Below are 16,073 nucleotides of genomic sequence, written 5' to 3' on the forward strand. Positions count from 1 at the left end.
ACTTCTAGAAAGATTATGTTTATGAACCATTAACAGCACAGATATTAGAACATATGGCGGAAACTGAACCTCATCTATGACTTTTTCTTATGCTCGTTTTCTACTTGTCCAATAGTCACTATCCCTTTATTGGTGATGTAAAATTTACCTCATTACAGTGAGTGGATTTAAGCTGCATAGGAGTCCTCTCAATTCAATTTTACAATAAGGCAGGATTTTTTTTAATTTAAATAACATTCCATTTATTTTACTTGTGTGAAATTAATTACACCTCGACAATAATTGTAACTCTTATTCAATCCATGTTTTTTTCTACTCTTTTATTCTATGATGCACATCACATACACACACACACACACACACACACACACACGAGCGAGCGTGTGTGCACGCACACACGTACACACATACACATATATATCCTCCCCAAATCCCACCAAAGTGAGAGGATAGAAATTTGAGGCTTTAACCCACAAGGACGAAAGCAACCAGAAAAGACACAAGAGTAGAAAAAAACTTGAACAAACTTGGAAGATGGAAAGTAAACGGAGGAGTGGTAACTGAGCAAGCAGAATGAGGGAAATTTCAACCTCAGGACATGCAAAGGGATACTTTAGAAGCAAAGCAGGCAAGTTTCCCCAGAAAAAGACCCCGAGTCTAGAGGCTACAGGTCCTGCAGGTAGGAGAGGGTAGTGAGGAAGGTGGCTGGACATACAGAAATTGGTAGAAAATATAGAGAGCAGAGATTTAAAAGAAGCTTTCAACTTAAAAGAGACCAAAGCCAAAAGGGAAAAACAGAAAAGGAACTTGTAAGAAACAGAGACGAGGCAGGGAAGAAAAAAAAAGTTATAATAATATCCTCAGCGAGTTAAGGCTCTAGATTGCAATCACAACAAAGGAAAACGCTATGAGAAAGGAATGACCAGAAAAAAAGTGTGGCACAGACTTCACTGTCAACCCAACATGGTCAGCATCTTCTTCCTTAGTAACGGAACCCCAATATTTTTGGAAGCAGTGATGTGTTCAACTAAAAGCATTTTCCAGATTGCCTTGATGATAAGGGTGACCAATGAAAAGTAAGTAGAAGTAGTTTTAAAAAAATGTATACACATTTTAAGAAAAAAAAACTGTACTAAAATTGTAATTACTCAATATATGCCAATAACAAAAGACGAATACAAGTCACGTTTGACTTCTGCAATTACAAGAGGCGCTCAAAGTAGTTACCAACTATAATTTTAAGGTTTTTTTTTCCTTTCTTAAAAGGTGTATACATTTTTTTGGCACCCTCTGTATTTAAGTGGGCTTCTGAGAAAGTTCTCTTTTATGGCACCAGCTGAACTTCCTTATGGGTCTTCAAACTGATCTCTTTCCAGCCTGGACTAGCCACAAGCAGAGATGACTGACACTTTTGAGCCCACATCATGCCAAATGCTGAGGCACTGGCCACATCATAAGCTTGTGCCCCAAAATGACCCACCCAAAATGCAATTTCCCCCAAAGTGTTTCAGTTTTGCAAAGGATTTTCACGTCACACTGGCCATTACAAACACAAAGAGGGTTGCTGTAGCTAAAATGAATAATAAAACCTGAATTTTAAATGACTTGGTAATAATCAAGGAGCCAGAAACTCATCTGGAATTTATTAAGCAAAGTAGATTCATTTCCTTACACAAAAAAGGATTACTGTAAATTGCAGTGTGGCTGTCAACCACATTCTTTTACCAGAACTAAGGCCAAATTTCAAAAGTATCAGCTATTTGGCAAGTTATACTTTTAAGGACTTACAAGCATTTTCCAAGTCTAAAAATGTTTGCAAATTGGCTAAAAACAGACAGTTGTATAAACTTTATCCTTTGAATCAAATACCTAAAAATGCATTTCTTTTCTTCATGGAAACTATAGAAGCTTCTCTTTTCTAAAATAGCTCATTAGGCTCATTTTTAGTAAGACATCATAAAATGTCCTTCTTGGAAAGATCTTACAATTGTCTCTTCCAAATTGAACACAGCAGGAGAACTAAATTAAAAGGATGACTCAAAGACACACACACACAACATGGAAAGTAACTTAAAGGATAAAAAAAGATGCATAAAGAACAAAGAATAATTGAGATAACAGTAATATATAGAGACTTTTTAAAAGTTTGTTGTTTAACGAAAAGGAGAAACATAACGCATTGAATGAATCTTCACACTCTACTCTCTAATGTGGAACGTCTAATAGACAAGAGCTAAACGGAAGGGAGCAGTGAATACAAAATCATATGGCAATAAATATAGAATTATTTTCCTTCAACTTAAAAGGTCTCAGGCAAGTCGACTACCTTAGATTTATATTCTAAGTCCATTGACAGGAAAGGATCAATAACAAAGAGGTGCTATTATGAAACGAAAATCAGGATCCCTGGAGAAAAGATGACAGAAGTACGATCAAGAAACAGGACTCACTACTCTTAAGGCATTTGTTTCTCAGAGATGAGAGGATATTTTTTTTAATATTTTTTTAATTGGGGAATTGGGGGAAGGGAACAGCGTTGGGGAATTGGGGGAAGGGGAACAGACAAGTTGCTGTCCTTTCGTTCTTCAGTCTAGTTGTGGAGGACATTGCTTCACTGGCCCATGTTGGTATTATCATTGTGCTCTTCCCGGGCGAGGCAGATCAGTCACTGGCTTCTGGACAGCCACTCACGGCAGCTCTTGGCAGCTCACACCAGCTGCCGGCCGCTCACGCTGGCTGCCGGCCACTCACGGTAGCTTATGGCAACCCACTGCAGCAGGGGCTGCAGCCTACACTGTCGCTGGCTACTCATGGCAGCCCAGCTCCAGGTTGAGCTGTTGTTCACCATCTTAGCTGTAGAGGGCGCAGTGTCACTGGGCCTCATGTGGGATCCGAACCAGGGCCCTGCTGCTCAGAGCTGGCGTCCCAAGCCAACTCTTAACCAATGCACCACTCGACCAGCCCAGAGATGAGAGGATTTTTTATCACAGCTTAAGAACAACATAGAAAGGACTTAACGAAAAACTGATACAAATCAGAGGCTAGAATAAACAGTAGGTTTATTATCTAACTGCATTGTGGGATTCGCACACACTCACAAACACATACACACACAAAACCTTAAAAATTAGCCATTCTAGGAAAGACAAAAAAAGGTATCATTTAATAATCCATGTTCTAATTATACACAAATTGAAGTACAATAATAATAATTAATAATAATAATAATAATAATAATAATAATATGGGCACGTGCCATTTGTTGAGTACCTACATATATTCCATTCTTTTTTTTTTTTTCTATACCTTATCACCACTTAGCAATCTTCACTGCATAGTTGCAGGAATTTAAGCTTAGGGCTGCTGCAGCATGTGCAGTCCAAGGTCACACATTTTACTCTGGGATCTGCCATGTGCCTCAGCAGTATTACCCAAAACCCTGCCACTCTTTCCACTACACTATGTTAGAATACTACAAAGAAACAAAGACACATGTGCCAAAAATGCATACTTTCACGGCAACTGTGCATCTATATTTAAAAGTTAGAAACGTTTCATTTCCTTTTTTATTGCCATGTTTCCAGATTAATATGGCTTTAAGCTTCATAGAGTTATTAAATCAAATTAAGATACATTTATTCTAAACATAAAAAACTAAATATCGTCACCAAATTCTTATCAGCTTAAACCCCTGGGAACAGGAGAGACATTTTCCAGGTTTAGAATAGAGGAAATAAATTCAGAAGAAGTTTAGAGTGACTTCCAGATGATCTTTAGCACATTAAGGTCATTGATTTCTAAAATATAGTAGTGTGCTTCAACTTTACTACTTTACATAACAGTCAACAATGATTCCTTCAGACCTGTTGTCCCAAAGCACACTTCCCTTAAATATGAAGGGTTTGTACCTCAAATTTAGCTAATAATGTAGGCTGAGGGTTAGGTTTTGTTAACCCAAGTGAAGAAACTATTGATTTCTTGGTAACTCTCTCTACCTCTTCTCTTATGGTGCATCTGCCCTATATACTAAGACTTTCCAGGAGGATTTTCTGAAGCTTGGTTTGGCTCTCACACGAACACTCCAAAGCTGTACTTGCAACAAGTGAGAGACTGCTCTCTTTCCTAATTCAATGGTGTCGTCCCCGTTTTCTTTTCACTTGATCACATCCTCTAGTCCTGAACACTGTTGATAACCCTCTTCCTCTCTCTCTTTCATGGAACCAAGGCTCCTTTTAGAATCCCTAACACTTTCCAGTTTTCTGCTTAGCTGTTTGACCATAACCTTCCTTTTCTCTTCCTGCCCTCTTCACAGAAGACATTTCCCAAGGCTAAGCCCGTGCTCCTCTCTCTATGTGATATAGTCTTTCCCCTCCACTGACCCATTCTGTCCCATGAGTTCCAACATCATCTGATATGGCATTTACAGAAAGAAAGAAAAAACAAGTCTTTTACTAGAATTTGCTCTTACAATTCTCATTACCTTCAAATAAGTGCCTTCCACACTAAGTAGACTTCTAGCTTCATGGTCCTGCCAACAGGACAATCCAATGGGCCGTTGTTCATGCTGGTACCACCTCTATCCAACTCAGATGCCCTCCACATTATTTTCCATCCATCGTTTTTCTGATCCAACTCAAGAAGAAGAATCTTTTCTAATAGCTTCCAAATGCTTTTCCCATTCTCAAACTTCCTGCAGATTGGCTGTTCAACATGTCCACACTTACTCCCATGCTGCCCTGTGACTGTCCCCTCCCTGTCAGCCCAACAGGGTATGCATGTGTCCAAATGGCAGGTACGACTATAAAAGAGGGAAAGAAACAGAGGAAGGTGAATGAAGTGGTTGAGAGCTTGAGTTTTTCCGTTGGAAAAAAATCTAACTTCAAATAGTGGTTCTATCAGTATCGGCTGTGCAGTGATGGGAAAGAAACTTACCTTCACTGACTGACTCTCTTCTCATCTGTAAAAATATATATGTATAGCTATAAAAAGAACAATATCACTTATTTCATATGACAGTTAGAAGGAATAATTTTAAAAAGATGAAAATTAACAGAAAGTCATCTTGAATTAACACAGACAAGGAGTTTCATCTTCCCTTTTTCCCTGTTTTGAACAAAGCTCTTTTGACAGCCGCTACGCCTCAGTATTATGTGCCATTTCAGAATGATTCCTGGAAAATCTGGGATAAACAGCAGCACTTCGAGAACATGGAGTAGGCCTCTGATGTTTGAGTTGGGGAAATGGGGGAAATGTTCTTGTTCTGAAAATTTGAATTCTTATTTTATTTCTAAACAGGGTAAAACTATTTACTGCTTCCCTGTCTCCAACTAGCACCTGGGTACAGCCCATGCTCAAGCTGGAGCCCAATAATCAGTGAGTTGTGAGATCTTTTTATGATTAATATCCCAGAGTTTAAGTGTAATGTCTTGTCCCAGTGCAGGATATTCAGCTAAGGAGGCTCATCTTCAAATTTGCGAGGATGTTTAATTTTCTTATGATATTTGTTTACCTCTGGGCATCTTAACAATTGGATGAACAAAGTCCATATCTCGTGGTTTAAAAACCATGCTTTAAACTTGCTTAATCTAGAATTGCCCTTGAATAAGGAAAAAAGAAGCCTAATATAATAAAACCACTTCTCTTGTTTAATGAAGCACAGCCAGAAAGTCAGTCATATCACAGGGGCAAAAAGATTTCAAGTATCGAGAATTAAAAGACATTTGTTCATTCATCCATTTATTTATACAATGGATATATACTGAGTACCTACTAAGTAGCTGGCACTAGTCAAGGCTGGGAAACAAATGAAGCCCCTGCACCACAGGCACTTATATTCTGGTGGGCGTTAACAGTCAAACAAAGAAACATATATCATACAAAAGCAAGGGATGACAAGTGCTATGAAATATAAGAGTATGGAGTGACAAGGGCAGTTATTTTGTAGGGAAGGAGTGGAGGTTGTGGAGGTATCCTTTAAGCTGAGACCTGATTAAGTGAGGGGCACGTATTCATGCAGAAGGAACGGCAACACAAAGATTCTACAACAAACACCTTCTTCATACGTTTGAGGAACAGGAGGAAGCCAGTCTGGCTGGAGCATGGTCAGCAAGATGAAGTGTGGGGGCAGCGATGAGACAGGCAAACAGGGAACGGATCATGTAGGACCCTATGGACCATGGGTTAAAAATTCAGATTTTATTCTAATTGTAATGAGTAGCCATTACGGGGGAAGAGAAGGCAAGTTGGGTGTATAACCTCTGGTTTACATTTTTAAAGAGAAATCTGGTTGTTTCTTTGGAAGCAGGTGGGTGATAGTGGATATGGTGAGAAGTGGTCAGACTCTGGATATATTTGAAGATATAGGCCACTGGATTTCTTGACAGGTGGATATGCGGTATGATAAAAAGAATGATTTCAAAGTTGGGGACCTGATCAAGTGGGTGAACAGTGGTGCCATTTACTAAGTGGGAAACATTAGGGGAATGAGTAGGTAGATGGTAGGGAGGGAGAGGAACTAAGAGTTATTTTGAACTGTGATGTGCCTACTTGACCTATGATGGGAAATCTTGAGTGTAGACCAGCGGTTCTCAACCTTTCACAGGGGTCGCTTAAGACCATCGGAAAACACATATTTTTGATGGTCTTAGGAACTGAGACACCGCTCCTCTATCCATCTCCAGGCCCACATGCAGATATGCCCACATACGAGCACCCGGAGACCCCTGTGAAAGGGTCGTTCAATCCCCAAAGGGGTTGCGACCCACAGGTTGAGGACCGCTGGTGTAGACAGACATAGTAGAGGTATAAATACAGGTACAGGTACAGGTACAGGTACAGGTACAGGTATAGGTATAGGTATAGGTATAGGTATACAGATAGATATATAGGTTAGAAATATCATCAGGACCAGGAATATAAATATGGAGGTCATCAGCACATAAAAGGTATGTAAATCTATGGATTTGATATCTGCTAAGAAGAGATTGTAGACAAAGAAAAGACATAGGGAGATGAGCCCAGGAATACTCTAATATTTACTGATCAAAATAATTGGGAGGACTCAGCAAAGTAAAATCAAAAACACTAAATAAAATAGAAGAAAAATCCAGAGAGTAATGGAAGGAAATGTTTCAAGAAGGAAGGTGTGACCAACTGTGACTGATGCTGTTGGGAGAGTGACAATATTTTCTTTGGACAAGTTAACTGCATACCACTCAAGAAGTAAAGGTAAAATGTTTGCTTATTTTCTCCTTTCTCAGGTAGAATGACTTTAAATTCTAATGAGAAAGAATTCCAGAATCAAATTTTATAATGAGGTTGGCAATGACTGCCCCTCCTGCAAGTATTGTGAAATGATGGTGTAACAAAATACTTCAGGTATCTCCAGACAACGAGGTCAGATTTCAGTCTAGTCAAGAAGGCAAAATCTTTGATTATGGTCTTTGCTTCAGGACTATCTAAAACACTAGCTACAAAGTATCATCAAAAACATGACATGTATTTCAAAAACACTGTACAATAGTCTAGAATTTTTGGTAAGCCATGGACTACTAGGTCATATAAGAGAAGAAAAAGAAACTAATTAGATACAATTTATCTCCTACTCTAGCTCAAAATATAACTCAATGTCACCATATAAAAACGCTTCTCTTTTATAACACTTCAGATGGTTTATTAAGCACTAATTCACTGAGATACACCATAACATATGACTCTAAAGTCTGCAATTGCAAAAGAGTGCCTATAGCAATTCTGTAGCTTATATAATAATTGAGCATCATGTGCTTCTAGGCACTAACACCACAAGACAGAACCTGTTGTGGTGCACAGGACTAGCCATAAACAGGAAATAGCTTATCTTACGGCTTTAGATGGAATACAGACTGAGAGCCCATTCTCTTCCTGATTCATAAATCCTTTACCACAATTTACTGACCAGTGTCACCCGGTCAGGCAGTATAGTGATTAAGAGGTAAGGCTACGGAGTCCAATTGTGTGGGTTCAAATCCCAGCTACCACTTACTAGTTCTCGAGTTTCCTTGAGCAAATTATTTTACCTCTCACCACTTTTCCCGCATCTGAAAAAAACAAACAAACAAAAACAACACACACACACACACCCTGGCGTAACAACAGTCCCTCATTCTAAGGGTATGCAGGTATAACACACTTGCCACATTGTCTTGCACATGGTGGGAAAAAAATACCAGTTGCTTTAATTGTCAGTTACTCACCTTCTCTTGTGAAACCATCACTAGTAGGTCTCTCACTATTCACATCAGCCCATTCTGGTGTAGGGACAGCTCTTGTTTACAGAAGAGTTCAGAATACTTGAGCCAAAAAGTCTCACCGTGACCAATCAGTTACTACCAGTTCTGCCCTCTGAACCCACACACAATTTTTCTAACCTCTCTCCTTATGAAAATCCCCACTGTATTTAAAGACAGACATAATGTCTAGTCCTGTGCATCATCATCTAAATGCACTCAAGCATCCTGTACCCAGGAATTAGAACCAGTCCTCACGCACCCCATCAGGGAGGGTTTCACAATCTGGAAAGGCTGCTTATGGGCTGTGTTAGGATCCATGTGTAGAATTTGCTAATGCCCATCTCCTTAGAGCAAAGTGGCAGACTGAGTGCATTAAATCTCTGTTCTCAGGGTTGTGCATAGGTGACAGCTATTATCCTTATTAAGAGCTTGGGGTACATCAAAAGTGCTTTTAAAGAAACACACGCAATAATTACCTTCGAGAACTAAAAAGTAAGCATAGGCACGCATAATTTATCATTTCCTCAGGCACAAATACGTTTGTGACAGTTAATAGGCTTAAGGCGACCTGCAAACATCAATTAAAAATGCCAACCATTTTGAGTGGACACAAAACACTCATTCCTTCAATGAGCATTTCAGAACTTTCTGTCAGGGACTGTAGGACCCAAGAACAATAGACAACTCAGTCTGCAGATGGTAACAGATGAAATAGCTCACCCTATTTTCTCCAAACGGAAAGAGTTACGCAAATTTGCTGATGTAGCTTTGTTTTTCTTAATTAACATTCTCAAAACTAGTGCTTTTCTGTAACTCAAGCGATGTTGAGAAGCAGTTTTAAAAGGAAGCGGTTAGTCTCAGCAGCAGCAGTTGCTTACTAGCCAAAGCACTCTTGGCATCCAGAGGGAGACGGCACTAGAGCACTGTGTGGAAGATCAGGAACCAAATGGATTGAACAAGTCAGCACACTCCCTGCCACACACTCAACATCATTGCTCTCTGTCTAGGAGAAGCTTTAAGAATTTCTGGGCTATAAAAACGACTGAAGAAACATCATGGTGCCCCACTTCCTTGAAATGGCCAATTGTGCAATTCTTCAACTCATAATTATGTTGAGAACTCCCAAGGTCTATCTCCAAACAACCCAAAAGAAAAACAACTCAGAAGGCACTTCCTCAATGGTGCTACCATGCCCATGACCTTGGGGACTTGCCTCACCAGGCCAGGGGCTCACTGATCCTTTCGTGACCTTATTCAGAGGGGACAGAACCCTCCTTGTTTCAGCTTCATCCTCCTCACTGGAAGAAACCCAATGAGTCATCTGTCACATAAACACTTATCATTAGTGATCTGAGAAAAAAAAATAGAACATCATGCATCTATCATCTATTTATTTAGACGGAAAATGCAAATGACAATTTTTCAATTCTGGTCAGAATATGGAGACGTGGGATCCCTCAACTCACGCTGTTCATGGTTTTGTAACAAAGATTTCAGAGGGTAACTTGGTGACGTATATCAAGGACCAGAAAATCATCCGTTCTCCTTGGCCCAGTTAGTCCACTTTTCTAACTGGTTCAAGACATTCTGTTTTATTCAAGGTACAAGTTCTTTGTAATTTCCTAAACTTGAAAAGAGGTCCATGTTTTAGCTTTCAGTGCACCGGGTACGTTAGAAGGTTCTAGAATGAATGACACTGCTAGAATCCTCCCAGTTCCTCAGGAAATACCTTGACTTATTGGTTTACATTTCCTGGAGTCAGGCTATTCTTACAGCATCCCGACTCTGGTTCCTATTTGTGTGAATCAGTTCCTTCCAAGAGGATTTTGTGAACTCCCTCATCTCCTGCCATCCCTCTTGTCCTAGAACCCTTTCTTATTTGCACCAAATAAACATGGGTTCAAGAAACAGTAAAATGTTGCATAAAGAGAAAAAGGAAAATTGATATCAAGATATTTCATGGCTGTTCAAAACTACCCTGAGAAATCTACGATGCTAGAAATCAGAAGAACAGTTGCCTACAGGAAGGAAGAAGGCTGATGTGACCTCCTGGAAGGGAACTTTCCTGAGTGATAAAAGTGTTCTATGTCTTGATTTGGATGCTGGTTATATGGCATATACATTTGACAAAACTCCTGCAACTGTACACTTAAAATCTGTGCATTTCACTGCATGGGAACATTACCAAAGTAAAAACAAACTACTCTGAGCAATTCCTCGAACTTGTGCTGAATGCAACTACAAGATCTCAGTGTTAGTTATAAAGCCACGATGTCCCAGTCCGGTGGACAAAGGTGTTAGCCCCAATCCAGCCTCAGCTCAAATGCTGCCTCCTCTGCGAGCCTGCCTAACTCTACAGGTAGACTCAGGCTGCTCCTAGATGTCATCACTACACTTGGTACCGACTTCCATTATAGCAATTATCTGATGGCGCTGGTCCTTAAAACCCTAGTTTTTAATTTAGTTAAAGAGACAGCCTTAAGATTACACTTTCATTCAACAAGCATTTATCAGGCACCATGCCAAATCCTTGAGCCAAAGATAAGATACTGTTCCTGCCCTCAGTTAGTTCACAGTCTAATATGGAAAACTGGATGGAATTATAACACAGCGTGCAGAAAGGAAGAGCTACACCAGCAGTGAGGAGAGGAAGAAATAAATGGTGGGGGTGACGGTTTGGTGGTTCAGAAAAGGCGTCACATAAAGGCTGATTCTAGCCCAAGGATGGAGGAATGAAGAGGGGTAACGGGTATTAGGTGCATATGAAATAAGGAGTAGTCCATGCACCACAGCCTGGAAGTGAGAAAACAGCATCCTGTGTGTGGGGAAACACAGGCCACGACCAGGCAGCACTGACCGCGTTACGGTTATTCAATGGCACAGCCAGCACGGGAGGCTCAGAAAGGAAAACTGAGGCCACGGGAGGTAAGCAGCAGAGACAGGACTTGAACAATGATTTGATTCCAAACTGTGCTCTTCCTTTCCCCATCTTTTTTTCATTTGCATTGAGATATAACTGACATATAGATCTCTGTGCATTTAAGGAGTACTGCACGTCTTGACATACAAATATTGCGAAATGTTACCACCGTTAAGTTTAGCTAACATCCATCTCCTCATATAGTTAAAAACAAAACAAAAAAAAAACAAACAAAAAAAACACCTTTGTTCCCTTTTTTCCTTCTGATGAGAGGCTCTACTCTCTTAGCACCTTTCAAATATACCAGACAGCAATGTTACCTATAGTCACCATAAATTGCCTAAAGGTGGTCAAAAGGTAAAAACTTCCAGTGAAAAGATAAATTAGTACTGGGTATGTAACGTACACAATTGTGCTCTTAATCGCTATGCTATCTGGCAACTATGCAAATAGTTATAGAGAAAATGACCCCAAAATAAAGATAGCTATAGAGGCAGAGACCAGATTGTAAAAGGTTGTGAATGGGACACTTCACAGCGTTATGTCAGGATTGTGGATTTTAAAAGTCTTCTCACGACTCCCCAGAAAACAAGGATAACAAAATGAGGTTTGCATTTTGAAAAAATAATTGTGCTGCAACAGCTGTAAAAGCATTGCTTTCTAACATTCATCAGAATTTCAAGTTCAATATCTGTTAATTATAATTACATGCAACTACCAAAAAAGCTTCTATGAATTCAGTAACATTTTCAAACGAACATTATGCCGCTCTGATATATCCGGAAAGCAACAGCACAAATCCATGAGAGCTTTATCTAGCCTGCAGACCACACCGGCGTGCAAGGAGGATTCACCAACACGGGGCAAAACCTTTCCGACCGGACCCGAGTGGAAACCACCAGTATATGGGAGTGCATGGGATGCAGTGTACAGAGAAAGACTAAAACCACTTGGAAGGATTTTGCCTCTATTAATGGGGGACCCACAGAGTGCAATTCTTGAATATTTTAGCACCAAAGGTAAACAAAGGTGGTGATAGGGGCAGGTGGAGAAACAGATCAATTGGAAGCTGCTAGGGAAGGATTCATATTCTGGTGCCAGGCTTGGCAGTGAGCCCTGTTGGCATCCCTTCGGTCCTTCTACAAGGTGACAGCGATACTAAAAGAATCGAACTCAGAGATAAGAAGAAGAGCCGGTGAGCAGGAAGGTGATGAATTATGGTGGCCTCTTCTGCTCTAGCCATAAAAATGACTGCTGCATTTAAACATGCACCCAGAGAGGAACATCAACTCACAGACTGGAAACTGGTGGACCAACCAATGCAATGAGCCAAATACCCACCTTTCAATCTCATTGGTGTTTTGTCTGTTTACTACCAGGCATTTTAATGTCCCCAAAACAGAGAGGCAGAGGAAACTATTAGGCCTAGAAAATTAAAAGGCGCTGCAGAAAAGGACTAAACTTAGAGAGGTCAGCCTGCATTTTCTACCATTTCTGTGACCTTGCTAGAATCAAGCTCCCCCTCTGCCTTTGCCTCAAACCATTATACTATTTGGTTTTAAACCAGTGTTTAATCATAAACCAGCTCTGCTACATTATTAATATTCCAAACAGCATTTCCAGCCAGATAATATCCAATATCATTATGCTGAGTTACCTTAAAGGGCACTTCCTACATTTGTTTTGAATGGGAGAATTAAACTAACCAGAAGTGAAGTATATATACATTCTAAAGTATCTAAGTACAGAAATAAATATTCACAAAAAGATAGTCACTGGCAGAATAACAACCACTAGCCCTTACCTCACCCTTTCTCCTCCCCTCCCCCAAAAAATAAAATAAATAAAACTTTAACTTTTGTTGTGGCAATAATACATTAGCTATTTAAAATCACAAATGGAGAATGGAAACGGCAAAGACATACTGACATGGACTCTGGTCATCACGCAAAGTTTTACAAGATAATTGGAGTTTCTTGACCTTGGGCTATTCAAAGGTGAAGTTGAAAATAAAGGTAGCAGATTATATTATATGTAACATACCTATAATATAAAACATATGTATAGATACATATATATATATACACACACACACACACACACACATATATATATATATATATATATATATAAACAATCCACTTACACTTCAATATATGTAGAGGGAAGTATAACAGAAAGGAAAAAGTGGAGCAAGAATATTATTTAGCAAGCAGGAGAAACTTACACTATAATCTTCCTCGCTTTCCAAAATAATTTATAAAATATACTTTGGAAACAATATTTTTTCTTCAAATTAAGGATTCTCGGAGTTAAAGAGTCTGTGGCAACGAGGGAATCATTCATCCTGCTTCTTTTGGCAAGAACAATATTTCAAAATATGTGCTTTGGTTATAAAGGCAAAGCTAAGGAAACAAGTAAATTTGGATACTAAATAAAAATAAATAAATAAACCTAAGAGTAAATGCACTGCTGTCACTTCAAATGACCAGAGTTGACCGAAGTGTATGTAACTATATCCATTATTCACATATCTTCAATGAACGCTCCCTGCAGCATAGAACTAAAAAATCACTTAATTTTAATTTCATTAATTATATTAAAATGATATGCCAAACCCTTTAGAAAGATCTGGCTGTCTGCTAATGATGAACAAAACACTTTATAGAGTTGCCAAATCATTGCTGAAAAACACTTTTCAGATGGGGTGGGATGGAAGTGGGAAGATGAGCATATTTATTATGCACTATGAACATCTTTTATCACAAAACACTTCCGAGTTTATTAGACACAACTTTCTCACAGAAATCCAAACAATTATGACCAAGCTATGGCAAACAAGGGACTTTTAGGCTTTAAAAATTTGCATACTAAAAAAAAGGGGGGGGTGAAATTATCCATATTCACAGATTTCCTGAAGCAAATATGAAGCATGCAGATATAAACTCCACACAGGAGTGTATAAGACCCAAAAATGTCCCCATATTTCTTCCCTTCTCTCTCCCTCCATCCCCAACACTCAAACACAAAAAGGGCAAGTTTAATTTCTTTTCTAAAACTATGCAGAACAAACACTGCTAATGGAAAATTACCTCTGGAAGCTTTGACTTGTCCAAGTTTATGAATGAGGGGTTATTTCTCTTAACTACATTGCTGGAATTTTTCTACTCTCATTTCAATTCAAAATACAGTGTTTATGCTTCTCCCAACCTCCCCAGGCCCTCCTCTCACACCTAAGTCACCTTCAGACTAGCTCAAAGTTTGGGTCCAAAAAACACTAAAAGCCAATTTTTTAGACCTTCCCTACTGTCTGATGGGTAGTGCTACTCACGTTTCACATTATTTTATTTAGTGTAAGAAATGTAACACTGAAAGTTTACTCTCTTTACTGTTTCCACGTGCATACACTTATTTCCTTAAGGACAAATGAATTATTTTTAAAAGGTTTGCTTTGGAATTCTTAAAATATGCTCTTTTTTTCCTGTGGAATAATCTCTAAACCTAATTTGAATGTTTAAATATGTTAAGCTATATTTAAATATGAATTAATTGAATATGAATGAAATTCAACATGAATAAGCCAGCACGTGGCATCCATAACTCCTAAATGACTACAAGGCTGATGTAGGCAACAGTTTTCTAACAAGCAGCTGTTCCTGGTTCCCATCTGCTGGCAAGACGTCTTTAGCATCATTTAAAAAGTCATCTTTCAAATGCAGTAGAATAACGGCTAGAAGTCCAGCTGTTACCATTCTACAGATGTTAACCCTAAGATGTTGATGAAGAAGAGTCCAAGAGACAATTCCGTTTTTAATGAGAAAAAAATTAAAAAGGGATGGATGGCCTTGTCTCTGAGGCACACCTGGGAAAGTGTGAGTGACTCACCCTTCGGTGAGTGACCCCAGGGTATCTATCTCATTAACACCGACTTTGAAGATGTAGGAGCCCTGACTCCCACCCCCAGGCTCCGGAAGCTGCCTGGATGAAAGCATCTCTCCAGGTGCGGCATAGGTGTCTACACTCCTCCACCCACCCACCCACCCGCCCTACACACACTTAATACACTGCCCGTGCAGGTATGTGTCCGGCATCTCCTCGAGCCACCCCAAAGAAACGCACCCGAGGACTCTGGGCCGGCTTTGCCCCGCAGGGGGACATCCCGGGCGTCCAGGTGCCTTCGTGGGCTAATCCACAAGGAGGAGCGGCCCCCGCACCCGGGTGGGCCAGCGCTCGGCTGTGCCCTGGCAGAGTTGCTCTGGGGAAGCCCGCGACACCGTCGAGTGTAGGGCAGCGCTAAGCTTAGCTGGACGTTAAAAGATAGGAGCATCAGAACTTGCCAAGTCCCGCAAAACTGTACACGCAAACCAGCCGGCTGCCACGCGCCCGTGACCGTCCCAGGAAGAGGCTGCAGCGCCGAGTGGCCGGGGTCGCTCTCACCTCGCGACGCCGACCAGCCCGCGCGCAAAGGAGCGGAGGGAAAGCACTCACCTCCACCCATCTCTGGGCCTCGGCGAACGCTACGGCGCAGTCGGCTTCGGCCTCCTCCATGGCTCGCAGGGCTGGGGCGAGAGGGCGAGAGCGGGGCGGTGGGCGCGCGGAGCGGCGGGGGGCCGGCGCGCGTCGCAGCCGCCGCCCTGGCCTCGGCTCCCGCTGCGAGACGCCGGGCTTCTCCTTCCTTTGGTGGCGCTCTGCAGCTCGGGAAGGTTTCGAACCCGCAAAAAAACTTGAAGACGTGGCTTTGTCTAAACTCCTGAAAACGACCCAAGGTCCGAGGGGACACGGGCAGCCGGGCCGGGAGACCAGAGGCGGCGCGCAGCACCAACCACTGTTTGGACTTCAAAAGTCGCAGCGCTGTCGCCGCCCTCCCCGGAATGGCCCCGCCC

The 16,073-nt window shown here is 40.8% G+C and overlaps 1 protein-coding gene across 18 annotated transcripts in view; it reads right to left on the reverse strand.

Moving 5' to 3' along the window:
• LMO7 (LIM domain 7) overlaps window positions 1-15,766 on the reverse strand; it is a 204,123-nt gene extending 188,357 nt beyond the window's left edge. For 16 of the 18 annotated variants that reach the window (XM_019628703.1, XM_019628711.1, XM_019628710.1 and 13 more), the window contains exon 1: window positions 15,679-15,749. In XM_019628703.1, coding sequence (XP_019484248.1) covers window positions 15,679-15,738 — 60 coding nt within the window. In that variant the 5' untranslated portion in view covers window positions 15,739-15,749. Of the gene's footprint in view, window positions 1-15,678 lie in introns of all 18 variants that reach the window. The other 2 variants (XM_019628695.1, XM_019628713.1) reach the window with 2 other exon arrangements.
• Between the last annotated feature and the right edge of the window lie 307 nt (window positions 15,767-16,073).

The sequence above is a fragment of the Hipposideros armiger genome, unplaced genomic scaffold, assembly GCF_001890085.2.
Source record: "Hipposideros armiger isolate ML-2016 unplaced genomic scaffold, ASM189008v1 scaffold_806, whole genome shotgun sequence".
Lineage (NCBI taxonomy): Eukaryota > Metazoa > Chordata > Mammalia > Chiroptera > Hipposideridae > Hipposideros > Hipposideros armiger.